The 27,176-nt window shown below is 46.6% G+C and overlaps 1 protein-coding gene across 1 annotated transcript in view; it reads left to right on the top strand.

The window, feature by feature from the left end:
• Positions 1–27,176, top strand: part of LOC147703646 (polyserase-2-like) — a 1,078,318-nt gene that overhangs the window by 774,708 nt on the left and 276,434 nt on the right. Inside the window, exon 11 of the mRNA XM_086929536.1 lies at positions 20,416–20,659. Within this exon, the coding sequence (XP_086785662.1) occupies positions 20,416–20,659 (244 nt within the window). The remainder of the gene's footprint in view (positions 1–20,415; positions 20,660–27,176) is intronic.

The following is a 27,176-nucleotide window of genomic DNA, read 5'->3' as shown; positions in this document are numbered from 1 at the left end:
CGTCCTTCTGACCACGAGGACTGCAATCAAGGTTGAGGGCCGCAAGGGGTGGATCCATACGAGTCATATTAAAAAATGTAATGAACTGTTGCCAGAGACTGACTCTTCCACCCCCTCAAAGGACTGCCCAGATTCTAGTGACTCTAAACTTCCCATGGTAGAGAAAACTCTGCAAGAAGAGTATAAATTAAAGTTGCGGTCTAGCAAGTCAGACAGTTTAATTGTTTAAGTCCTCCCCTAGGTGAATCGGTTAAACAGTTTCTGACATGTATCCCCTAGACCCCAATAGAGAGAGAGATAGAGAGAAACAGATCAAGAAGCAACGATATTGCAAATCTCTCAAAAGTTACTGTATTGTTACCTTATGGATTATGTTTTCTTTAAGTCTCACTATTATTGTCACAAGTGTAATTTTGCATATCTATTTTCCTATTGCCACACGTGCACATTCTTCTTCTAATAACACTGCCGAGCATTCTTTCAGTGAGTTACCCCCTCACGAGTTGTCTTACCGACTTGCGCTGCGCAACAATACATTCATTAGTATGTTACACCACTCTCATCAGACCAGCAACGCTACTAATTGTTGGATATGTGGCCGACTCCCTCCCTACCAGAAATACAGGGGAGTTCTGCCCCTCTTCCCATACCCGTTCACACACAATGGTTCATGTGGCGCCTGGTTTAGTTTGATTAATTCCTTAGATTCAAATTCCGTAGTTTATCAGGGTAACTGGGTATGGGGAAACCTGAATATAGTTTTGCAAAGAATATGTTATCCTGACAAAGAGGGACTTCCCAAAAGGACAGGGACTGATCTAGAAAATGAAGTATATGGATTAGGAAATTTTACACTTAACCTCATGATTCTGAATGTTGAATCCGAAACTGAGCCAGACTTGCCCACTATGTCAGTACTACCAGTCAAAGGTGAATTATGTGTCAGAAAGAATGGTTCCGTACACCTGGGTCATAGTAAATGTACTACTGTGGTCGAATTTAGTGATAAGGGCAAGTCCACATTCAAAGCTACACGTTGACGTAAATAATTAATTTACTCTCTTAATTTCTATGCAGGTAAGTACTTAATCAATAATAACTCAAGTCGGAAAGAAAGAACCAGAGTCCGTGGTGTTAGAGTTCTTAGGGGTTTTATTCCTCAAAAAGGAATGGTCAGGACCATAATATCATGTTCTTCCCACCGCAGGGGTGGAAGAAGGGATAGAGCGCTACATTTCATTGACAGTACATAGCTTATATACTTAATTCATGTCATAGGAAACAGTTATAGTAGGCGTAACAGCTGAGAGAAGACAAGATAACAGTAGCCATGTGTTACTAGTACGTAATCAGAAGGCGTGGACTAGGCGTGAACTGGAGGTGTGTGCTAGAAACGTCACAGGTAGGTGTCACAAAAGGGGTGGCACTAACAGAAATGTTGCAATGTCAGCAGAAATCGGAAGCTTGGATGCGCGCGCAGCTGCATGACGTGTGATGGACGTGAAACTGGAGGGTGCAGGGGGCTTGACATTTGCACCGACGGAAAGAGACAGAAGTCTGGCATGTCAGATCAACTTGTGCTTCTATCATATCTGATATCTGATGTTTAGGAACTGAGCTATCTGGGCAGAAAGGTCTCTAGGGCAGAAGCTATTCTATACTGACTGTGAGTGCGTGTATAAGCGCCTGAGTGTCTGTATGAGAAGCGTGGGGGCATGGGCCTTCCATGGGAGCATGGTAACAGAAGCTATGAATTACTGGCACGGAGACAGGTCGGCCCTTTGGCCCTGTAGCTGAGGAGGATGTTTACTGAAGCTAGCAGGCAGGAATGTATTTTCGAGGAGCAGAACAGATAACTCGAAGGTTATAGTCAATCTTGGCAGGCAGCAGGCTGAGCTGAACGCGCTGGGCCGCGCTAGAAGTAAGGCAGAGTTCACGGGTACGGGGGCAGCCTGGGCAGCCTGGGCAGCCTGAGGCTCCCAGAGTCAGAAAGGAGAAAAGGCTCGATGGCAGATATTCTGGGCCTACTTTGCCAGAGCTGAAAAACATGTAGAGTACACTACAAAAAGACGTTGGCATAGTATACTTAGGAACGGGCTATCCAACCCATTCAGGGTGGGTCTGAAAGAGGACATGTTGATGTTGGACGCAACTGTATTTGCGTCTTCATAGCTGGTACAGGAGGGAAGTTACATGCACTTTAACTCGTACATAGAGTCGGTGGGGTACGCGCTAGGGAACACAACTTGACCAGAATTTATATTTCCTCAACGTCATTCCTATTTCATTTGTGGTCAGACAGCATACATACGTTTGCCACTAGATTGGGATGGGACCTGTTACATTGGATTCTTACTGCCACCTGTTTTCCTAGCTCCACCTGATTATCATAGAAATTCCCGTCTAGTTCACAGACCAAAAAGAGATCTCCCAATTGTCGACTATACTGAGACAGCATGGGAACAGTACACAGATTTCAATAAAGGTTTCTTTCCCTATTTAGGAGCTATTTTTAATAGTAAGTCTATCCGTCACTTGACCAGAACTCTCGAAGCAGTAGTGAAAGAGACTACTTCCGCCCTAGGTAACTTGACTGAGGAACAGTCTGCTATGAGACTTGTCGTTCTTCAAAATCGTCTCATTATTGACGTGATACTAGCCGATCGAGGAGGAGCCTGTAAGGTCCTCTGGTCAGCTTGCTGTGTTTTCATTCCAGATAATGCTCCGTCCGTATATAAGGCTATTACACGTCTCCATAAGATAGCCAGTCAGATACATCAGAATCCAGGCACTTGGACTTGGTCCGGTTGGCTCTGGACTACTATTTCAGCTTGGGGATGGAAAATACTGTCACTCCTTGGAACAATACTACTTATAGTATTCAGTTGCTGTCTATGTTTACAATGTGGGCCAGCGATTTGCGGCTTGTGCGCCACATCCTGCACTCCCCATTCAAGTCAACGTTCTAAATCCCATGTGAAAAAGGATGAGCAGATGATATTAACTACACAGATAAATGGATTAATGAAGATTGATGTATCATGAAGAGTCCGTAGGGAACAAGGAGGGAATGAGGAAATATAAATTTTATGGTCAAGAAATGTTCCCTAACGTGTACCCCACCGTCTCCATGTACGAGCTTAAAGTGCATGTAACTTCCCTCCTGTGCCAGCTATGAAGACGCAAATACATTTGCGTTCAACGTTAACGTGTCCTCTTTCAGATCCACCCTGAATGGGTCGGATATTCTGTTCCTAAGTATGCCTTGCCACCGTCTTTGTATGGTGCACTTTCACGTATTTCTGGCTCTGTGCGAGCTAGGCCCTGTTTTCTGTCATCGAGCCTCCTTTCAAAGTCATCTCTGCCTCCTGAAACTGCAACGTGGGATGCCCCCCCGTGAACTCTGTCCTACTTCCTGCGAGGCGAGCGGAGCCTGGCTCGGCCTGCCTGCCTGCCAAAGACAGTATTTTACCTTCACGTTATCAGTATAGCCAAGCTTAGCTTCCCGAAAACACATTCCAGTCCAGCAGAATAGATAAACAACCCCTCAGCTGCAGAGAAAAGGGCCCGGCCTTTCTGTCTCCATGCAAGTAATTCATAGCTCCGCTCCCGTTACCATGGTAGGCCCATGGCCCCCTCGCTTTACACTCAGACACGTAGGCACATATGCACGCATTCATAGTCAAGTATAGGATAGCCTCTGCCCAAGAGACCTTTTCTTCTAGATAATATGGTTCCCAAACATCAGATATCAGATATGATATAGGAACGAGTTGATCTGACATGCCAGACTTCTGTCTCTTTCCTCTAGTGTAAATGTCAAGTCCCCTGCACCCTCCAGCCTCACGTCAATCACACGTCATGCAGCTGCGCACGCATCCGGACCTCAGATTTCTGCTGACATTGCAAGATTCAGCTATGTACCCCCCCACTTGTGACACTTTCATGTGACGTTTCTAGCACACACCCCTGTGTTCACGCCTAGTTCACGCCTTCTGATTACGTATTGCTAACACGTGTGTGCTCTTATCTTGTTTCTCTCAGCTGTTACGCCTTCTGTATTGGTTTCCATTATGTGCTTTAAGTATAAAAGTTATGTATTGTCAATAAAGTATGCTCTATCCCTTCCTGAACCCCAGTGGTGTCAGGAACCCGATATCCGGTTCGAGAACCATTCCTTTTTAAGGAATAAAACCCCTAAGAACTCTAACACCACGGACTCTGCGTCTTTCTTTCCGATTGAGTTATTTTATTTTAAGTACTTACCTGCATAGAAATTAGGACGGTAATTAAATATTTACCACACTCTGTTTCTGATGCTCCTTCAAAGGACGTTGCACCATACCATGTGGTCATTAAAAAGGCTGCGGCTCTTTTAAATTTGACTTTGCCTACAGCTGAATTCAAGGCTAATATATTGACTGAGGTCCTTCATTCCCCATCTTCGATTGTAGAACCATTGCTTCCCTTTAATAAGGCTTCGACTGAGCCTATATTGGAGGTTTGGAACAGGCCTCTTACAGCTCCTGCAGTGGCTAAGGGTGTTGGAAGGAGGTATGGGTAGCTCCTGGTGATCCTGAGTTTCTATCCTCACATCCTTTGCCTGAAAGTCTGGTTATACAGGCAGCCTGTTCGAAGAAGTCTGTTGGTGCTTTCCCTCAAGTGCCTGGGGATAAGGAGTCCAAGAAACAGGATCAGACTGCGAAGAAGATTTTCTCTTCTGGGAGTATGGCTCTAAAATCAACTAATGCCAAATGTCTCATGGGGAGATATATACATGCTCTGATGGAGTCTGTACGGCAGTTGGCTCCAAAGATTACTGAGGACAGCAGGAAGGATTTTTAATGAGGTGTTGGCTGATACACAGGCAGCTGCACATCAAGTGATTCAAAGTGGACTTGACACTGCTGATTCAGTTGTTCGCATTATGGGAACTTCTGTTGCCTCTAGAAGGGCTGCTTGGCTGAAGTCATCTGACTTTTCAGCGGACGTTCAGGCAGCTTTGTTGGATTTACCATTTGATGATACTGGATTCTTTGGAAAAAAGCTGATGCAGGTTTAGAAAGATTTAAGGACAGTAGGGCTACTGCCAGATCTTTGGGGCTGCAGTCCAGAGGCTCTGCGACTAAGAGGTTTAGAGGTTTTGGGCGTGCATCCTTTCGGCCTTACCGTCAAGTACAACAGCAGCAGCAACAGCAAAATCCACTATATAAATCCCACAGGGGCAGACAAAGAGCTCGTCCTCAAGGACGTCAAGCCTCCTCCTCCTCTTCCTCCTCCGCTTCCCAACCCGCTCCATCATCAGCAAAGCAGCCCTACATCCACCATTCCGGATCATGTGGGTCCTGTAGGGGGTCGGCTTACCCATTTTCTACGGGACTGGGAATCGGTTACATCAGATCTTTGGGTTCTCAATCTCGTAGAGAATGGGTATGCTCTTCCCTTTCGAGAATTTCCTCCGGATTACATTCCTTGCCAAGGTTTTTGCTCGGAGGACCACCTACTTCTGTCACTGTTACGAAAAGGTGCGATAGAGATGGTTCCGGACCAGGAAAGGGGTCAGGGATGCTACTCCCGGTATTTCCTGATCCCCAAGAAGGATGGCAGACTTCGTCCAATCCTGGATCTCAGGATCTTGAACCTTTATCTGAAGCAGGAGAAGTTCAAGATGCTCACCCTTGCACAGGTTCTTCAAGCGCTGCTAAAAGAAGACTGGATGGTGTCGATCGACTTGCAGGATGCATATTTTCACATCCCAATCCTGAGGTCACACAGGAAGTATCTCCTTTTTACGGTGGGATCACAGCATTACCAGTTTGTGGTCCTTCCGTTTGGTCTTACTACTGCGCCTCAAGTCTTCACCAAGGTGATGGCTGTGGTGGCAGCACATCTCAGAAGATCAGGGATTCCAGTATTCCCTTATCTGGATGATTGGCTGATCAAGGCGGAATCTCCAGAGAAAGTGTTCCATCATCTGCAAGACACAACTCAGTTGTTGTACAGGTTGTGTTTTTTGATAAATGTACCCAAATCTCACCTGGTGCCCTCCCAGCGCAACCTGTTCATTGGTGCAGTACTGGATACAACTGTATTTCGGGCATTCCCTCCTCCACAACGGATTTGCGACATACAGGAAATGATTCCTTTGTTTCACAATGGAGCGGTCGTTCCAGTCTTGAAGGTCCTTCGGCTGCTCGGTCTGATGGCTTCCTGCATTCTGTTGGTCAACCATGCACGCTGGCACATGAGGGTACTCCAGTGGTGTCTCCGCTGGCATTGTATCAACACAACGGAGATCTCAGGTAGTCTGTGAGGATCTCCAGAGAAGCTGCTGCGGATGTATCTTGGTGGGGTGTGGAAGGCAATCTGTCTCAAGGAAAGCCTTTCCATCTACCTCCATCAGTTGCCACAGTGATAACGGATGCATCCACTCTAGGGTGGGGTGCTCATCTGGGGGATCTGGAGATCAAGGGTCTTTGGTCACCAGAGGAAAGGTTGCTTCACATCAACCTTCTAGAATTGAGGGTAATACGTCTAGCACTCAAGGCCTTTCTCCCTTCCCTTCGTGGGCGGTTGGTTCAAGTCCTGACGGACAACACCACCGCAATGTGGTACGTCAACTAACAGGAAGGAGTGGGGTTGCAGTGTCTCTGCAGAGAGGCTCTGCGTCTCTGGTCCTGGGTTCAGGACCATCAGATTTGTCTGAAGGCAAATCATCTGGCCCGAGTTCTGAACGTGCGTGCAGACAGTCTCAGTTGGCAGTTCTCAGCGGACCACGAGTGGAGGCTTTATCCAGAGGTGGTTCGTCACGTCTTCCGTATGTGGGGAACTCCTCAGGTGGACCTGTTTGCCACTCACGAGAATGCTCACTGCCCGTCATTCTGCAGTCTCCAGTTTCCAGTACCAGGAACCTTGGGGGACGTGTTTCAGTTGAGTTGGGACTCACAGCTCCTTCACGCACTTCCTCCCATACCCTTGATTCCTCGGGTTCTGAGGAAGATTCGCCAAGACTGGGCCCAAGTTATATTGATCGCCCTGTGAAGGACTGGGTTATTTAAGACCCAGCGGTGCCAGGGAACAACACCTGAAACCTTCGTGGGTAACCTGCTCCGGCGTACAAGTGACAGAGACACGGGACACTTCCTTCGGCGTCAAAGATTCGAGCTTTATTTACTGCAGGGAACACAGAAATCACGGCAAGTACAACATGTGCTACTTGTGGAGACTGCTTCAAATTGGTTCTGTGGATCGCTCCTTTTATACGCAATTCACCCATAAGTTTACATGGTACACAAAGGTTTATGGCTTGGTTCCCATAGTTATCCCCCAGAGGGGTCGTTTTGGTCACTTTGATACACACAAGGTCCGGAACATAAGTGCGGAAACATTTGGCGGTTCCCAACTGTAAAAACCCATCTTCCCACCATTTGTACATTCCAATCAGCAGTAAAACAGATCGAAGAAGGAACAAGAACAGGTGTGGAGGAAGGTGGAGACAGTGGGGGATTGGAAAGGGTGTAAAAAGGGAGGTATCAGGAAACGCGAGCTACAGGCATCAAAAGGACGTGCCTAATGAGATGCACGGCTGAGACAATAAACCGGCACGGCAAGATGAGCCTCGAGCGGGGCCATCTGCCTTACAGTATCATCCCCCTCGTCATAAAGACAGTTTCAAAGGACATGTGGCTTCTGCAAGTATCTTGGGAGTCCCAGGGTCGCGAAGCGGACAACGTCCGTTCGCTGGCTACTTGAGGGCAAGAGACAAAATGGATGCCGTATCTAAGATGGAACCCGTGGGTACAGATAGACAAACCCACGTAACAAACGAACGGTTTAGGTTAGCACAGCGAAACTGCACATATCCACTAAACTCGTTATTTGCGGTTCATAGATACCAGACTCGACCATATTCGTGCGAGTCAAAAACATCACTTACAATTGTCACGGAACCTCAGACGCTCCTTTTGCCCTCATGTAGGCAAGCACTAGTCGGAATCATACTCGATATTCATCAGACCATCTAGATGTTGCTGTAACATAGCTCTGTCCAATCGAGCTTCTTTGGTAACAGGCGGCTGTCTTATACACGTTGTAGCACAGAGGCCACATAAGGCAGGACCACACTGCACGCAAAGGCAGCACGTGAACAGGAACACCACAACAACTCCGATAATCATCAGAATCTTCCAACCCCAAGTCGACATCAGGCCCCAAAACCACCCAAGCAGCGTCCAATCCCCTACGTCCACGTGTATGGACTCAGAGATCTTATGCAACTTTGAGATGGCTTGATAAACAGTCGGAGCGTTATCTGGAATGAAAATACAGCAGCTCGAATGGATCACCTTGCATACCCCACCTCGATCTGCTAAGATCACGTCTAAAACCATACGGTTTTGTAACGTCATAAGTCTATCCGCCTGAAGTTCTGTGGTGATATTACCAAGGGCACTGGCAGTAATATTAGCTGTCGATTCCACCACTCGAGTCAACTGTCTCAGGTTCCTACTATTAACCATAGGCCCCCAAAACGGGAGGAAACCCTTGAAAAAGTCTCCTGCCTCTTGACCGGCAGTGTCCTCTTCGCTAATTACGCCTCTCACAACTCTAGTCTTGTGATAATCTGCATCTACAGTAAACGTCGGAGGCAACAAATTTGCGATAAAACATGAGCCCACAAAGTCGAAGGGCAACCATGCATACGCACGATCATGGCAGATAAAGTATTTACCCTTGGCAGCCAGAAACACAGGGGACGATACCATCGGCAATATGTAATTTTCAGTGCAAGCACTCTCTCCAAGTCGGGCTTTCGATCTTCGGCCACGACCTATGAGACAAAAATTACCAATGTGGGGTACGACCCATATCGGGGGTGAGCTTTTAAGCTGTTTCTCACTAGTGAACACACTATACTCGCCTCTACTCAGGACCCTATAGGCTTGTACCTCTTCTTCGGGAATAAGCGAGGGATCATAGATATCGCTATCTAAATCCTCTATCGCTATAGACAAAGGCTTCTGATACGAGCCAGGGCCAGAGTAGGGAGAACGTGGTTCTCGAATGGGGTGGAAACCTAGTGCGCTTCGGAACATTGTTTGGAATGCTCGAGCAGAACCCTGGGAACTATACGGTAAAACCAAATATGGAATTCCCTTATCTGTGGTATGTGGCATTAACCCACACACCCAACAATTAGTAGTGTTAACCACTAACTGGTGCTGGTGAAGGAGCTGAATAAAGGAATTGTTGCGAAATTCTGCACGTCTAGCCTGCTCGTGTTCGGGTAAGATATGGAAGGAATGAGGAGACACGGTAGAGGTGAATTTAGAGTCAGAAGTAGGAATAGGTGTAGGTATGGCAGAAGGTAAGAAGTACGACATCATATAGTACACCCCACCCGCAAAAAATGCAGAAACAATCAAAAACAATACAAATATCTGAAACATAAAATATTTCGTACGACTAAGTCGCTGCAGCTCAAATCTTTGTGCCTGTGCTCTTTCCACATCCATCAGCTTTGAAAACGCCATCCCCTATGACCGTCCGCAACGTTTCTTGACGCACTTCGTTCTGTGTAGCAGTAGTCAATTCCCAGGAGTTTCCAGGAACCGACGGTCTTTAACCTAGTGTCAAGACCTACTAACCAGAAAGAAGTACGAGCGCGGCCCTACGGCCTTTATTTATAATCAATGTCTCTCAGCTGTGGAAGCAAAAATACGTAGGGAAAAAACTTTCAATATGTACAAGAATAATTACAATGATACAGGTGTTCAGATTGATCGTGGAAAACGGGATAATGCAGTTGTCAAGGGACAGAACAGGATCTTTTTATTAGTCTTTAGTGCGGGATCGCAAAAAGTATCGGGTTTTCCCAGGACGTGTCTGCTCGTCAAACAAAGGATCCGTTGAAGAGACAGAGTCCTGCTGATCAGTCGAATGTTCTGGTCTTGAGTCTTTTGATGACAAATGTTCAACAGTGTCTTCCTGCTGCACTGAGGATTCTCCGACAGGTTGTGCGTCGCTGAAAGGAACAAACGCCGACAACCCTTCGGTTTCAGTTGATGCAATGCCTCTCCTCACCCATGAGTCTGCCGGCAACGGAATAGGGACTTTCTTCGTATGGGTGGCGTGCACCCAGTTTTTCCGTCCCTCAAGACGAACAGCAGTTCTCGTGGCAAGGAGGACCTGGTAGGGTCCGGTGAACCTGGGCTCCAAGTTCTTCTTCCGAGAAAAATTTCTGGTAACCACCCAGTCTCCAGGCTGGAGCTGGTGGCCTGGACCCTCAGTCTGCGTCGGCAGTGCTTCGTTAACCTGTTGGTGAATTAACCTCAGTTTAGCAGTCAAGTCATGAAGATAGTCAATCAACATCGGATACTCAAGATCACAGAACACACCCGGTCTAGGGACCCCCCAAACATTTGCAGGACGACCGAACACTATTTCATAGGGACTGAGCCCTACTCGGGAGTGTACGGTTGCCCTTGTTGACAATAAGGCTAAGGGTAAAGCGTCAGGCCACGAAAGACCAGTCGTAGCCTGAATCTTCGCTAATTTTAGTTTAAGGGTGCCATTATACCCTTCAACCAAACCAGCTGACTGGGGATGATTGGCGCTGTGGAATTTTTGATTGATTCCAAGGCCTTTGCACACACTCTTCATCACACTTCCCACAAACTCACTTCCGTTATCAGACCATACAACCCGAGGCATTCCGTACCGAGGAAAGTATTCCTTCAGTAGGATTTTTGCCGTTGACAAAGCAGTGTTGTCCTTGAGAGGATAGGCTTCAATCCATCGGGAGAACGCGCAAACCACAACTAAAGCGTATTTCAAGTTATTGCATCTCTCCATATGGATGAAGTCTAATTGAATCACCTCAAAGGGACATGAAGGGGGAGCAAAACTACCAGGAGGAGTTGGGGTTCCCTTACCAGGATTGTACAACATACATACCATACAGTTCTTAACCAAGCGTTCAGCACATTTCGTGATACCATCATTCTTCCACACAGGAGATAACAACTTGCAAATACCTTTCACGCTAATATGTGCTAACCCATGTGCCATCGTCACAACAGCCAGCACATACGCATCTGGTAACATCCATCTTTTCTGCTCCGACAAATCAATCCAACAACCATTCGCATCTAACTTTCCCGTACTTTCATTCCACTTCTTCTTTTCAGTCTCAGTGGCCTCATTTTGTATCGCCTTCACGCTCTCAATAGTGTCTTCACACATACTCGACTCTGTAGGCCACCTAACTGAACTCGTCACATACATTCGAGTGCTAAGGTTCCGGGCAGTCTCCTTAGCAGTCTCATCCGCAAACGCATTACCACGACCGACATCATCCGTCACCTTACGATGTGCACTACATTTAACAATCGCTACCTGCTTAGGCAACGTAAGTGCATCCAAAAGATCATTCACAAGCTGGCCATGCTGAATCTTCGTACCATGCGATGTCAGAAAACCTCTCTCTCTCCACAATCGTCCAAAGCTATGAGCGACGCCAAATGCATACTGACTGTCAGTATACACATTCACACGTTTATCTTTTGCTAACACACACGCTCTAGTTAAGGCAATCAGCTCCGCAGCCTGGGCAGAATTCTGATTCAATCTCGCAGCTTCCACAACAGTACTCAAAGTTACAACAGCATACGCAGTGGTCACATCACCGTTCGATAATTTAAAACACGAACCATCTACATACAGTGTTCCATCTGGATCTTCTAAAGGAGTGTTTTTAAGGTCCACTCGACCTTTTGTTTCCTCCTCTGTTCGCAAATAGCAGTCATGGGCTGCTATTTCATCTGACTCTGTACTAATGGGTAACAAAGTTGCCGGATTCAAAACATTGCAACGTTTTATCTGAATATGACTTGCCAGAAGCGTCAACTCGTATCCGGACAACCTCGCACTTGTCAAGTGCTGAGTTTTCGTACGATTTAAAAGAGTGTCGACTGCATGCGGAACCATCACCGTAAGCATATTATCCATGACCAATCCTGCTGATTGTCGAATGGACACCGCCGCTGCCGCTGTTGCTCTCAGACAACTCGGCAACGCTCTAGCTACCGGGTCCAAGGTCGAGGAAAAATATGCACATGGACGTTGCTTACCACCAAAAGGTTGCGTTAAGACACTCAAAGCACAACCTTCCCTCTCGTGAACATATAATGTGAATGGCTTACTGTAGTCAGGAGTGCCTAACACAGGAGCCGAGCACAATGAGTCACGCAGTTCAGAAAAACTTTTCTAACATTCTTCCGTCCATGGTAAAGGAGTAGAAACATCCTTGCACGTAAGAGCCACCAATGGTTTCGCTAGCAATGAAAAATTTGGAATCCATTGCCTGCAGTACGACGTGATACCTCGAAAGGCACGCACATCTCTTTGTGTTGCTGGCACAGTCATTCGCGCAATTGCTGCAATTCTTTCTGGGGTCAACCGCCTTCCCTCCTTTGACAATAAGTGACCTAGATATGTTACTTCTTGACAACAATATTGGAGTTTAGAAGGTGACACCTTGTGATTTAACTCGCAGAGATGTTGCAGCAACGACACCGTAGCAATTTTGCAAATGTCCTGAGTATCTGCAGCTACCAATAAGTCGTCGACATATTGGATTAAGGACGCACCAGCCGGCAACATAAACGCATCCAGTTGACCCTTCAAGGCTTGGCTGTAAATCGATGGACTCTCACAGTAGCCTTGAGGAGCGCGTTTAAACCGGAAGCTGCGCCCACCAAGAGAGAAACCGAAAAGGTCTCTGCTCTCCTTTGCGATCGGGATGCTGAAGAACGCATTCTTCAGATCGATCACCGATAACCAAGACGCAGATGCTGGAATCAGAGTCAGTAGCGCCGTGATGTCAGGCACAACAGGGAACTGAGGAATCACAATTTTATTAACCTCCCGTAAATCGATAACAAAACGATAAACAGGTGGTTTCGAAGGATCAGTACGTTTTAAAATAGGCAGTACAGGGCTGTTGCACACGTTTCCCCGAGTCTCTTCAATAACGTCTTTGTCGATCAAATCATAGATGATCGCTAACAGTGCTCGTTCACCATCAAGGGAAATACGATATTGGGGAATACGTGGCAATCGCACATTGGATTTCAACTGAACAACATAAGGGGAGATGTCAAGCAGGCCCACATCATTGGGACCTGTTGCCCACAAAGATGCAGGAAGGGAGCTCAATTCCGGTGGAAGCTTATCAAGAGACAAGTACATAGGAGAGACAACCTTCTCTCCCAACGTAAGCTTTACACCCGCAGGAGAACAATATAGAGTTGCATACAAACGTTTTAGCAAATCCAGACCCAAGAGATTTTCACCACAACCAGTAGTCAAAATCAACGGAGCTTCAAGCTCACGTGGCCCAATTGTAAGAGGCAAAGGGCGTGAAACTGGATTGCTAACGGGGGCGCCAGAGAATCCAACGGAAACATTGGTTAAGCCAGACAAAGGTGCGCCAGGGAGTTTCGAATGCATAATGGAACTTTTCGCTGCACCAGTGTCCAACAGAAAAGGCTCAACGACGCCCGATGTAGCAACTGCGACGTAAGGCCCTCTCTGATCAACCGGAACTGATACCACTCCCTCTCCTTGTCTATGGCTGTCCTAGTAATTACTGTCGTCAGTTCCCTGATCGACGTAATAATCATCTACATTGTACTGCGCAGATCGTCCTTGCGATGATCCACGTTGATCAAAACAGTTATTAGAATTCGATTGGTTATCTGAACGATCATTTTGAGCACAACGACCCCTACCGCGTGATGTCTGTTGGGAACCACCACGACCTCCTCTAGATGAATTACCACTATTACGGTCGTTCAAAACAGGACAATTGAATTTTATATGACCCTCCTGTCTACAATAGGCACACTGATTGTACCCTAAAGAGGATCTTTGGGAAGAGGAGTCATTTCTAGATTGTGGTCGGTTAGATTGCGACTGCGATCTATTTTGTTGCGAAGCATTCTGATTCGAACGTGGAGGATACGCTTGCTGTAACAATACTTTAGTTTTAAGCTCTTTCGTCTTTTTATCGGCGCGGTCATTCTCTTCTTTCTCTCTATTCTCATAATATTGTGCTGTGGCCAATATCTGAGCTGAGGTAGAAACGGCCCATGCACTTTCTGAATTCTTCAATTTATTGCTCAAATCGGGCAATAAGTTAGAGACAAATTTATCCACAAACAACCGTTGGCCACCCTCAGTACCCATATCCTGACCACTATGGTCGATGAATGCCTCCTCGAATCTCGTAAAGAAGTCGGAGACACTCTCGTCCTTCTTCTGTTTACAAGCCGACAATTTGTCCCAATTCACCCTCATAGCTGGCATAAGAGTTTTCATTAGCGTAATTATTCGTTGAGGGAGAGCAGCAATCAACTGCTCGGGTTTAGCACCACCAGTTTGTCGACCATCTGCCGCTACAATGGCAGCCCAATCACCACCTAGTTCATACGGATGATTTTCCTGACGGATTTTAGCCCATACTGGTTGCGGTACGACATTGCCGAACAGCATATCGATATCAGCAAGGTTCATTATCGTAGCATCTACGAGCTGCGATAATTCCTTGTAGTACCCTGTAGGATTTTTGCGAGGGTCAGGCAATGATTGCTTCACCTGTAACACCTCTGAACGTTTCCATGGGAGGTGTATCCACACTCTCTGGAAATATGGCAAGATCGGTGGAGCAGCTGCAGGATTACCTGGCATCCATACCGGTGGAACTTTGCGCATAGGAAATTGACCAGACTCATCTGGCTGCCTTTCAACATCCTCAACAAACAAGGCTTGAGGTATAGGAGTAGGACGGAAAGATAGCAACCGCTCAACAGCACGTCGAACGTTGGTATCCACTATCAGTCCATTCGAGAACTGGAGCTGTAGATCGGACAAAGCGGACAGCACCTCGTCAGGTGCATCAGCAGATATCTGATCACGAAGGACCTTACACATTTCTTCGAACACAAATCTTTGGGTTGGTATATTGAATTGACAGAACGTATCGAGTACAACACGTGGTGGATTTCTAAGAGGATGTGTCATCCAACCCATCGCCATATTATATAACGAAGCGCGTTCCCTATTACCGGGAAGCTAACTACGTCTCTGAGGACCATCTGAACCAGCGGACCCAAGAACAGGTCCGAGAGAATGAAAGAAGTTAGCCGCAACAGGAGAAGTACGACTACGAACAGAGGGAGAAGTATAGGACACAGGACTGACAAGGGAAGAGGTAGAAACAGAGGCAACAACAGGAGTTAACAAAACAGGAGCAGTAGCGGGAGCAGGAGTATGTGGAAGTGGAGGAGCAGTAGGGATAGCAACAGACAAAGGAGCAGGAACAGTCGGAAGAACAGGTGCAGGTTGAGGCACAGGCTGAGGAATAGGTGGAAGAATAGGTACAGGGGGAACCACAGGAGCTGCGGTACCCTGTACATATGGAGTTGGTAACATCAGAAGATAAGACATTAAAGGATCCTCAACTGGTTCTTCCTTCTTATCCGACTCCGTAGGCGAAGCAGGATAGCATTTATCTATGGACATACGCTGTAGCCTATCGAACACTTCCTTTTCCTTATCCTCCTTATCACGCTGAAACTGCTCTGCTTTCTTTACAATGGTAGCAACACCATCTCTCTGATTTCGTTTAGTCTGTCTGATTTCTTTCTGTCGGGCTTCTTTACGCCACAACCGAAAGGCATCAAACATGGCCGGCCTTGACTTTTTCGCAAATAATTTAACTTCTAGATTATCTAAGATTGGAGTCTCAAAGCTACCATGAGGTGGCCAACTAAGGACACCATCCTTCTTAGTATACCGAATCCAGTAATCATTAAAGGTAATCGGGCCTAGCCCGTGTTTACTATAGAGCTCATAAGTGGGAGTTCCAACCGGAGGTATCGGGCACGAGTCCTCCAGTCGGGAATCCGTGCCACAACGTCTGAAACAACTAAACAAAGTACTACGACCAGGCATCTTGCACACTAGCCGAGTTTCACAAACTTCAAGGGTTACAGGATTTACCAAGTCCCAGCAAAGAGCGAAAACCCTCGGTTTTTGGCGTCTGTAGTCGTCAAATATCACAACAAAGTACCAAGAACCACAAATGCAATGGAACCATTCAACAACTAAAAACCACAACCAAGAACACTGGGAGCGACCCACAAATACTTAACTCAAAGATCGATGGCGTCACCAGGAAGGCCCGTCAATCGTCTCGCTATACCAAGGTCTACTCCAGGCGCCAAAACAGGTCTACAGTCAGGGCAGCAGTCCGTCGCAGCCGTCAGGAGGCGGGAATCTTCGCGGGAAAAGTCTTCGGGCCACTTATTTCGACAACAGGATCGATGAAGCGGAGTGCACCTTCCCTCGGAGATTTCACACGAAGTTCCTCACGATCGTCGGGCTTGGACCGGTACCACTGATGTAGCCCCACGTTGGGCGCCAACTGAAGGACTGGGTTATTTAAGACCCAGCGGTGCCAGGGAACAACACCTGAAACCTTCGTGGGTAACCTGCTCCGGCGTACAAGTGACAGAGACACGGGACACTTCCTTCGGCGTCAATGATTCGAGCTTTATTTACTGCAGGGAACACAGAAATCACGGCAAGTACAACATGTGCTACTTGTGGAGACTGCTTCAAATTGGTTCTGTGGATCGCTCCTTTTATACGCAATTCACCCATAAGTTTACATGGTACACAAAGGTTTATGGCTTGGTTCCCATAGTTATCCCCCAGAGGGGTCGTTTTGGTCACTTTGATACACACAAGGTCCGGAACATAAGTGCGGAAACATTTGGCGGTTCCCAACTGTAAAAACCCATCTTCCCACCATTTGTACATTCCAATCAGCAGTAAAACGGATCGAAGAAGGAACAAGAACAGGTGTGGAGGAAGGTGGAGACAGTGGGGGATTGGAAAGGGTGTAAAAAGGGAGGTATCAGGAAACGCGAGCTACAGGCATCAAAAGGACGTGCCTAATGAGATGCACGGCTGAGACAATAAACCGGCACGGCAAGATGAGCCTCGAGCGGGGCCATCTGCCTTACAGTATCATCCCCCTCGTCATAAAGACAGTTTCAAAGGACATGTGGCTTCTGCAAGTATCTTGGGAGTCCCAGGGTCGCGAAGCGGACAACGTCCGTTCGCTGGCTACTTGAGGGCAAGAGACAAAATGGATGCCGTATCTAAGATGGAACCCGTGGGTACAGATAGACAAACCCACGTAACAAATGAACGGTTTAGGTTAGCACAGCGAAACTGCACATATCCACTAAACTCGTTATTTGCGGTTCATAGATACCAGACTCGACCATATTCGTGCGAGTCAAAAACATCACTTACAATTGTCACGGAACCTCACCTGGATTGACCAAGAAGGGTGTGGTACACAGATCTTCTCCACCTCTCCTCATGCCCGCCGCTCCATCTCCCTATAAGGGCAGATCTCCTCTCTCAGATGGAGGGGCAGGTTCTACACCCCCACCTCCAGACCTTACACCTTCATGCCTGGAGATTGAACGGGGCAACCTGACCTGAATTACTTTTCTCTCCAACACGATGTGGTGGATGTCATTCTATTGGCCAGGCGTGATTCTACCAAGTCAATCTATTCATACAGATGGTCTAAATTTGTGACTTGGTGTGGGGAGAAGTCCATTGACCCTTTGAGGGCTCGTTTGTCAGATATACTTCTATTTGCTCTTTCTTTAGCGCAGCAAGGGTTTGCTGTGGCTACAGTTAAAGGTTATCTTTCGGCGTTGTCGGCGTTTCTCTGCCTGCCGGATCAGCCGTCCTTATTTAAATCTCCTATTGTTTTGAGATTTCTGAAGGGCCTTACAAATAAATTTCCTCCTACTCCTTTTATTTTGCCTCAATGGGACTTGAATCTGGTGCTTACTTATCTAATGGGTTCCCCTTTCGAACCTTTACATAGTTGTCCCTTGAGGTTGTTGTCTTTTAAGACGGTTTTCCTAGTTGCAATTACCTCGGCAAGGGGGTAAGTGAGCTTCAAGCTCTTAGTTCAAAGCCCCCATTCTTGACCATTCATGCTGAATGAATGGTTCTCAGGACCAGGGGTGCTTTTCTGCCTAAGGTGGTAGCTCCCTTCCATCTAGGACAGTCTATTACCCTTCCTACCTTCTATCCTCCCCCTCACCCTTCCAAGGAGGAGGAGCGGCTTCACCGTTTAGACCCTAAGAGGGCGGTGAGCTTTTATCTCGATAGGACTAAGGACTATTGTGTGGATGACCAGCTCTTTGTTGGATTTGCTGGCTGCAATAAAGGAAGAGCGGTGCACAAGCGCACGCTATCAAGTTGGATTATCCTGTGTATTAAGATCTGCTACACCCTGGCTGGTAAGGGGCCTCCAGACAGTATAAGAGCTCACTCTACTAGAGCAAAGTCTTTTACACCTGCTTTGTCTAGGGGTGTTCCTGCAGAGGACATTTGCAGAGCGGCAACTTGGGCGTCCCTCCACACTTTCGCAAAGCATTACTGCTTAGATTCCGAAGTGAGGAGGGACGGCCATTTTGCTCGTTCTGTTCTTCAGGATTTTCTGGTATAGAAGAGTGGACACCCTCCTCCGGGAGTGGGGACTGCTGTGGAATTCTATTCACAAGGTAAGGAATCCACTGGCAGATGTATCCATCAGAAGAACAAGTTACTTACCTTCGGTAACGCTTTTTCTGGTGGATACAGTATCTCCCTGTGGATTCCTCACTGACCCACCCACCTCCCCGTTGTCCACACTTCTATACCTAATAAGTGTATTTTTTAAATTTTCAATGGAAGTGTTTAATTGTTCTTGCTTATTGCATTGATTTCACACTGTATGTGTTGGTTTGAACACTGTGTACTATGTATACTGTGCCTATTTATGTCGGTCTGTCCGTGTGCCTCAGGGGCACGGAAAAAAGGGCGGAACTGACGTCGTCACGCCAACAAGGCCCTAATATGGATCCAGTGACGTCAGTGGGGTCGCGAGCGGAGTCGTACTCTCTGTGACGTCGTCCATGACCTCGCTGGCGTGGAGAGCTACAAAAGTTTCTGATTGGCTGCTGCGCAGGGGATATTCACAAGGTGAGGAAACCACAAGCAGATACTGTATCCACCAGAAAAAGCGTTACCGAAGGTAAGTAACTTGTTCGTTTGAACCCTGTAGCCCCTATTTGCCCTTTGCCCACTGAACAGGGTCTGGCAAGTGCCATCACTCCTTGTGCCCCTCTGTCCATCTCAGTTTTAATTCTCTTCCTACTTCTTGGTTAAGGTCTCTAACAAACCTTCTGCAAACTGTAGTTTCCTAAGTATGTTCTGTGTGAAGGTGTTTAAACCCTGATTTAAAGCATTTATGGAAAGTTCAGTAAATAATCTCTTGTCTCCATCTGCATTTTGTAAATACATATCTACACTTATATTTCAATAGCATATCCTGTACTATTACTCCTTATAGGTTTATGAGTAACATTAGCACACCCATTATTTTAGTGTCTGCAGTCTCATGAATTAGTACATCATAGTGGCATGATCCTATACTCTCAGATTCTCCTTTCTTCTTGTGTGTTTCCTGTGGTAGGACAATTTCTGGCTTTAACTTTTCAAGTTTTACATACACACACATTTGAATGTTTTGACAGGCAATTCCAACCCTGGGCATTAAATGTTTAGATTTTGAATACTATTCGCTAGTATTTGAACATTTTTGAGATTGACATATGATTTTGTTCCTGTCATATTGCTGCTGTGCCTTTTTTATATTATTTTCCCTAAGCCACCTTCCTCCTTACAAAAACAGAAGCAGGGTGGAAGCACACTGCCACACATCCCAGCACTCAATGTGCCTACTACTGAAGTAAGTGTTATCACGCAGTGCATTTACCATGATGCATTGAAGCAAATTGAGTGCTGGGATCTGAGGCAGTGTGCTCCCACCCTCCTGTTTTAAAAGGCTCCTTTGAGCTACTGCACTGATCAGCTTGCATTGATGCAACTGCGCCCAGTGAGTCGTACACAGACCTGAGAAGAGACTGTGCAGCATTTCCAGCACCCCCCAAAAATGACTTGTTGCTCTCTACTGATGAAGCAATGAATCCAGAAACATCTGTCTAGAGATACACAGCACAACAAGGGTAACGCATTAAAGACAATTACTGAAATAAAGGTGATCATGTACTGTATTTACCATGATGCATTGGGGCAAATAGAGTGATTGGATGAGAAGCAGTGTGCCTCCACCTTCTGCTGGGGGATATTAGTTTTGTTAACAGCTTTGTGAAGTGATTAGCAGGTTTAATAGAACCAATGTGTACAATGTGCATATAGCTGCATGTGTTACCAACTTGTGAAAGAATGAATTCTTCTCTGCATTCCCAGGGTGAGCCCGGAGCACCGCTTGTCTGCAACCTGAAGGGCACCTGGTTCCTTGTGGGCATTGCCAGTCCATTCATCGAGGATTGTGGTGTCCCAAACGCACCACCTGTATTCACAGAGGTGGCGGCCTATGCCAACTGGATCCAGAGCAAGATGCCAAAGGCACCTTTCACAGTCCAGAGGATATCTGTGGTCAGCCACAAACAACATGACGTGTTACGATGCCACCCCATCCAGTCACCACCAGGTAACTAACTGCATGTTTTCAGCATCCTGTCTAGCCTGTGTCACAAATGCACACTGCAACACTCATTTTTTCCTTAAACGTCAGTACGATTCAAAACAAATAATATTGTTAGCAAAAGACCCTCTTTCCCTGGCATCTTCATTTAAAGGTCATTTTGCTGTGCTCGCCCCAGGGAGCTCATGTTCTTTTTAAGGAACTGGGAATGAGGTTTGCCTTCCCTGCTAGATTCAAAATAGCTAGCCAGTACTCACTTAAGCTTTCTGGAAGCAATCAGAGCTGGGACACATCTAGGTGGACTTAGTGCACCTCTTATGTCGTTTAATGAGTAACCTTGTGAAATCTGAGTCACATGGAGATGCTCTTCAATAGCAATTGTAATTCCCTATGGCCATCACCACACCAGTTCACCGGACTCTCAGTTTCAGAACGGCCATATTCTGAGGATTGAGTACTCAAGAGGGATCACCTTGGTGCATCACCACCCTCCTCCAAAGAGCTTGTGTCATAGCAATATAATGCAAAATAGTTGAGCAAATGGCTTTTCTTTATTGTTACCAGAATTTACATTCAGAGGGGCAGATTTACAAGCCCCTTACAACACTTTTGCACCGCTGTTGCGTCACTTTTTGTGATGCAGCAGCGGCGTAAACAATGCACCAGATTGCAGCCCATTTACAACGTGACGCATCTAGGGAAATGCGTCATGTTGTAAAGACCTGCACCACATTATACCTGCGTCAGTTATAATTTATGCAGGGTGGGCGTTCCCGCGCAAAATGCCATGTAGAACTGACACAGTGAAATTTACATTTCACTGCGTCACTCTACGCCTTCACTGCGTCAAAATCCCTAAGCCTGCTAGGACCAGGCGTAAGGAATGATGCAGGGCTTCTTGAATGGGACTTGCCTATCTGTTGTGGCACAGTCCTGGAGTTGTGTCACTTTCATGAGCAACTGCAGCAATGAGTCTTTTTTGTGCCAACAGATGCGTCAGAATTTCTGACGCATCTGTTAATCCTTGCGCCATGGAGCACTGTATTGTAAATACAGCGCATACATGGTGGCGCAAGGACATTTGGCACTGATGCAAGGAAACTGACGCATCTATGCAGATGTGTCAGTTCCTTGTAAAAGAGGCCCAGAATGGAGTGACCCCTATGTCTACTTTTTAAGTGCTGCGCCGAGAAGTTGAAATTAATTAATTGTCTTGCATCATGCATTTCCGTTGATTTGTGATATTACTGAGTAATATCCCTTCTTGAGATATCCTTAGAGTACAAGGGTGGCGCTTACATCTAAGCTATCACTGCCTAAGGATAATACACTTTATTTCTGCTACCCTCATAATTTGTTTTTATTTTATGGACCCCAGCTTCTTTCAGACCAGGGTGAGTCATAGTACCCACAACTGTCAAGAAGTACCATGTCAAAAAAAGGATTCCATCATTCGAATTTTGCCATCTTGATTGGGGTTGAACCCCAATTGAGTTTACAGCTTGTAAGCATTTTAACCCAAATTATTGCTTTACAACATTGTTAAATAAAAGTGAGATATGACTATGTTTACTCAGCCTCAGAAAACAATGGTAATGCATCGGAAAAGTTAGAATTGTTGGAAAAAAGATTGGTCTTTTATTTTACTTTGAATATTTTAGTTTAAAGCTTTAAATTTCCTAAAGACCTTATGCTTTGATGGTATGGTTCTTGGTTAGATGTGAAGAGCTGTAAGACACAGGGCAGGTCAGTACGGATACCATCTGATTTTAAAATACATGTAACAACTTAAACAAGGCTTATCGGTTCGAGTAGCAGATGATGCAGTGACCAGCTTGGAACCTTCCAGAAAGCAGCAAACACATCCAGGAAAGATATTACCAAAAAAAGGGTATAAAAGACAAACAAACATCAGTAGAATGATACGGAGTAGACTAAGGAATGCACAGATGGAATCAAGAGGCAGAAAACAACAGTGTCTGGAGGAAACTGGCTGCAAACTATAGCAAGGATCAGAAAAGCAAATGCAACCATGCAATTGGTTGGCAGTGACATAGCTAAAGTCCAAGGGAGCCAATAGGGCTGCACCTTGCAGGAAGCTAACTCTCTAGATAGCATACCAAAATGAGATGCACTATGCAGAGTCCAGGAATCCCCTATTAGTGCATAGGGGATTGCTCTAGCAATCCCGATAGGCTTTATTTTGGTGGTAGTGTGGTGGAGCAGCCTTGGGCCTATCAAAGGGAAAGTGTTAGGTATGTGTTGCACACACAGAGTCAATAAATGGCACACACTCAATAAGGAAATCCAACACCAATTTAGAAAAATTAAAAAGATTTCTATATGTATTTAGACAACAAGAACTATGAGATTAGGTAAGTACTTTATGAGTTAGCAATTTTCAGACACTTAGAAAATACAGCTGTCAGGTTTGAGGCATGAACCTCAAACGTGGTAATGTTATCCTATGGGAGAAAACATACACTGCATAGGGTCACTTGTAAATGACTTATCAGGACTGTTTTTCTGGACTTAAGGTAAGTAGGGGCCAAAGTCCTCAAAACCACTAGCAGTTTTGGGTTACCTACCCTGGGGTGTCTGTGTTCAGAGGTACTGGTTGCAAAGGTAACCTCAAATGCTACTACTGAAGTCTATGGAGAAACCTGTAAGCAGAAAAATGCTGCAAGTGGGGACTTGGGGGGTAGGTCCATTGGGAGGATTTGGATCTTGAGGGTCTCTGGGAAAGGGTGCACCATCTACAGGCTCATACTTGGGCTGTGGGGCTTGGGTAAAGATGTGTTTTGTCCACCATGTCACTTGCGTAGGAGGCTGTCACTTTTTATTAAGTTTTAAAAGTTACCTTTATCAAGTAGGAAAAAGGGAAACAACAGATAGCAGGTTCACAATATGATATAATAACAATATATTGAAGATATTTGCACAATATTAAGTTAGACCAGAAACATTTTTGCAATTATATGTAGAAAACAGGATGAGAAGGGGAGGAAAAAAGAAAATAGGGAGAGCAAAAAATAAAATCACTTTCTCATGTAATGAAATTAGTATAATTATAAACAGTAGTTGTTGGACTTGGCCCTTCTGGCAGGTTCACCCCTAATCTTTTTGCTTTTAATCTATGATCTGTGTTAGTGATTTTTGGTCTCTGCGCACTTTTTCCCTGTGTCCCAGAGTAAAGTGCGTGCATGTAGTTAGGCTGGCCTGCTCTCCCATAGGAATGCATGGGGAATGTGTGTGTCCCTGGTAGTTCCTGATGCGTGGGGAGTGCAGGCTCGAATTTGGTATGTGCGAACTCGTGAGAGTGAATGCTTCACAATAAGGTATGTGGCATGAGTGTGTCTTGGGCGGAAGTGCCACTTATAGGAGTTGGCATATTAGTATAAAATATACCTGGCGTGTGATTGGCTGGAGCGAGCTGGTGAGCCTGGCTCCAGGTAGGCTGGATGGGTCTGCCCGGTGGTGAGTGTGAGATTAGCATGTTGATGGCTGGGGAGGAGTGCACCTGGTTCCTGATGGGGCTGGACTTTCCCCACACAATGCTGGCTCCGCCCCCTGTGGTGCGACTGATGACAACTGACGACCCTAGCCTCCCCAGTGAATGAAAGGGGTGGTTGAGCCATCAAGGGTGCTCCAAAAACAGCTGTGACTGGTTTCTCCCCCACCCTGCACCTACAGACAAAGGATTTAGTGGTATAAGAAGGGGCTGTGTCCCCATACAATTTGTTCTGCTTCTGGATCCTAGCTGAGGGGGCTGCTGCTGTTGCTGGGGCCAGGAGGACCGCCACTTGGATTGTCTCCCTGCCTGGAGACCCAGTGAGCTGGCTCTGGGCCCAGCCTTGCCCCCCCTGCCTGCCTCCAGACCTCGCTGGAGCTTTGCTTTTACCTTTAGCACTGAGAGTGCTTTACCTTTAACCCTTAAATGCCTGGGAGCGCTGTGGATTGCCTCTAGCACTGGAAAGCGCTTTATTTTGCTTATTGCGCTTGAGAGTGCTTTTTGCTGCCCAGCCGGTGCCCACCCGGCATTTACTGAATTCTGCTGCATTTGTTATTTAAATATGAGTGCCCCCCTCGCTTTACAATCTAATTAAAGCCGGTACCCACCCGGCATTGCCCTTCGACAATCTCCGCCGCAGCCCAGGAGTGTGTGCAGCCCCCGCCGGGCCGCCGCGCTGCCTGCGACGACCCGGAAGTGTTGGGCAGGCCGGCCAATTGCAACGCAGCCCGAGACAAGCAACCCGGAAGTCCCGCCCTGCCGCCGTAGAGCGAAGAGCCCAGCCTGACTCCGGACCGAGGTAGTGACGTTCTGACCGGGGCTCCCATCAGCGAGGGAAAGCCCCGGTCTGCCTGAGAGCTCCGCTGGTGCCGCACTGCTGGGGGACACAGGCTGTTAGTCAGAGCCCAGTGGCTCCTACGCTGTATTTCCCTCACCATTGCTCTTGAGCCCACGAGGCTCCAACGTTGCCCATCATTATTTATAACTGTCCAGCACTTAGTGGACAGTTGCTACGTTTAGGCTTGTGTTCTTGGCTGCCTGCGCAGCCTCCCTGACATTTGGACTCTGGGCATTTCAGCCCTTGCGGGGCCAGTTGGCCTGGGGGACAGTTCTAGTGTTGTGCTATGTGCACCCTGCGCATTGTGATTTACTTGCTTATGTGATTCCTGCGCAAATGTTCTACCTGCACCTCTGAATGTGTTTAATGCCTCATGTGCAATGTGTTTATGTTTTATCCCCTTTGCTAAAAGTGACCTGCTTAGAGGATTGTTGATGTCTTATTACCTCTGCTAAATGTGACTTGCTTAGGTGATTGTTTATGTTTTATCCCCTTTGCTAAAAGTGACCTGCTTAGAGGATTGTTTATGTTTTATTACCTTTGCTAAAAGTGACCTGCTTAGGTGATTATTTTATGTTCCTTCCCCTTTGCTAAAAGTGACCTGCTTAGAGGATTGTTTATGTATTACCTTTGCTAAATGTGACCTGCTTAGGTGATTGTTTAGCTTTCCTTCCCTTTGCTAAAAGTGACCTGCTTAGGTGATGGTTTTCCTTCTCTAGGTCCTGATGATAAGGTCCTAGTTCCCTGCGTGATTTTCATACAGTGTTTAGGGTTGCGTAGGAGGTATTTACCCTTACCAGTGATTACTGGATGTGTGCTACATTTACTATTTTGGTGCTACAGTCATTATATGTTTATGTGCTAAGTGTTATACCTACAAGTATTATTTCTAAAAAGTGCCTACCCCTGACAGTGGTCCATGTGGCCCTGTCCTGTACATAATCCCCTGTAAATTCTGCCCGTGCCTGTTGGCACATTGTAAAGTGTGTTTGTTATCTGATGTGTTTTTGCTATAATACAAAGGCTTTTTTTATATAACCTTGTGTGGAGTTTCCTTTGTGGTAGGCCTTGGGTGTTGTTGCTGGGTGCGGGCGCAAACGCTTTACACATCGCCTCCGAGATTAGCCTTGCTGCTCGCGTCACGTTACCTAGAGGGTGAGCAGGGGTTATCTTAGTGTGTAACTCCCTTGCCCTGACCTTAGACATGGTGATCTCTGACTGACTTTGGCGTGAGCCTTGGCCTGCCGGGGAGCCCCTGTCTAACATTGGTGGCAAGCGGTGCGGATTGGACTTGCGTTTGCGCTGTACCATAGTGATGACAGGCCGCACTACAAAACTCCACATTTTCAGACAACCACATTTTGGGGGTTATTGTTTTTTAGGTGAAGTCTCAGTATTGCTTCTCCTGAAAGGTGTAATTTTGTAATTTTGTCCAGTACCTTGTTCCCCGCCCTGCTTCCAGATTGGTACCTGTGTCGCTTATGATCAGGTTGAGAAATCAGGGGTGATAGAAACTGCCTTACCCAGGGGGAGGGGTGTGAATGAGTGGTGTGTTACACTGGACAGAGGAGTGCAGGTTCTCTGAGATAGGAATCTTGCTGAATTTTGTTAATTGTGTACTCCTGTTAAGCTCAGACCCCCAGGTTCGCTGTGTCAAACTTTTCTTGAGAACGTCCGCCAAAATGGAGCCTGCTTTTGATCTATGTGGTCTTTTTAGATACAGTAGGTTAGAGCTGGTCAGATTCTGTGAAAAGGGAGGCATAGAGGTGAGTGAGTCGGATACTCAGTCCCAGCTTAGGGACAGCCTGATCCTATGGCAAAAGAATCAGTGGGATCGTGAGCACAGTGAGAGAGATAGGGCCCGGGCCGCACGCCATGAGGGTGGTGAGTCTGTGGAGAGTCCTGAAGAATGTGAATTGGATGATGATGACAGTGAACGGGCACCAGCAGATAGTGAGGACCCCATAGGTAGGGAGTCCCTTGCTGGGTCCAGTGTCAGTACCAGCGCCCCATCCCTTTCCCTGTCCCCAGAAGAGTGGTTGGATAGGAAGGAAGAGAGGGAGCACCAACTAGCGATGGAACAGCTCAGGTTAGAGCATGCCAAGCTAGAGGCTGCAAGGGCCTTGTTCAGGGAGAAGGTAACCCTAGAGGGTAGGTTATCCCCTGAGTGGAGT

Source organism: Lissotriton vulgaris, chromosome 7, assembly GCF_964263255.1.
Source record: "Lissotriton vulgaris chromosome 7, aLisVul1.2, whole genome shotgun sequence".
Taxonomy (NCBI): Eukaryota; Metazoa; Chordata; class Amphibia; order Caudata; family Salamandridae; genus Lissotriton; species Lissotriton vulgaris.
The sequence above is the reverse complement of the archived record's forward strand: the minus strand, read 5'-3'. Positions and strand labels throughout refer to the sequence as shown.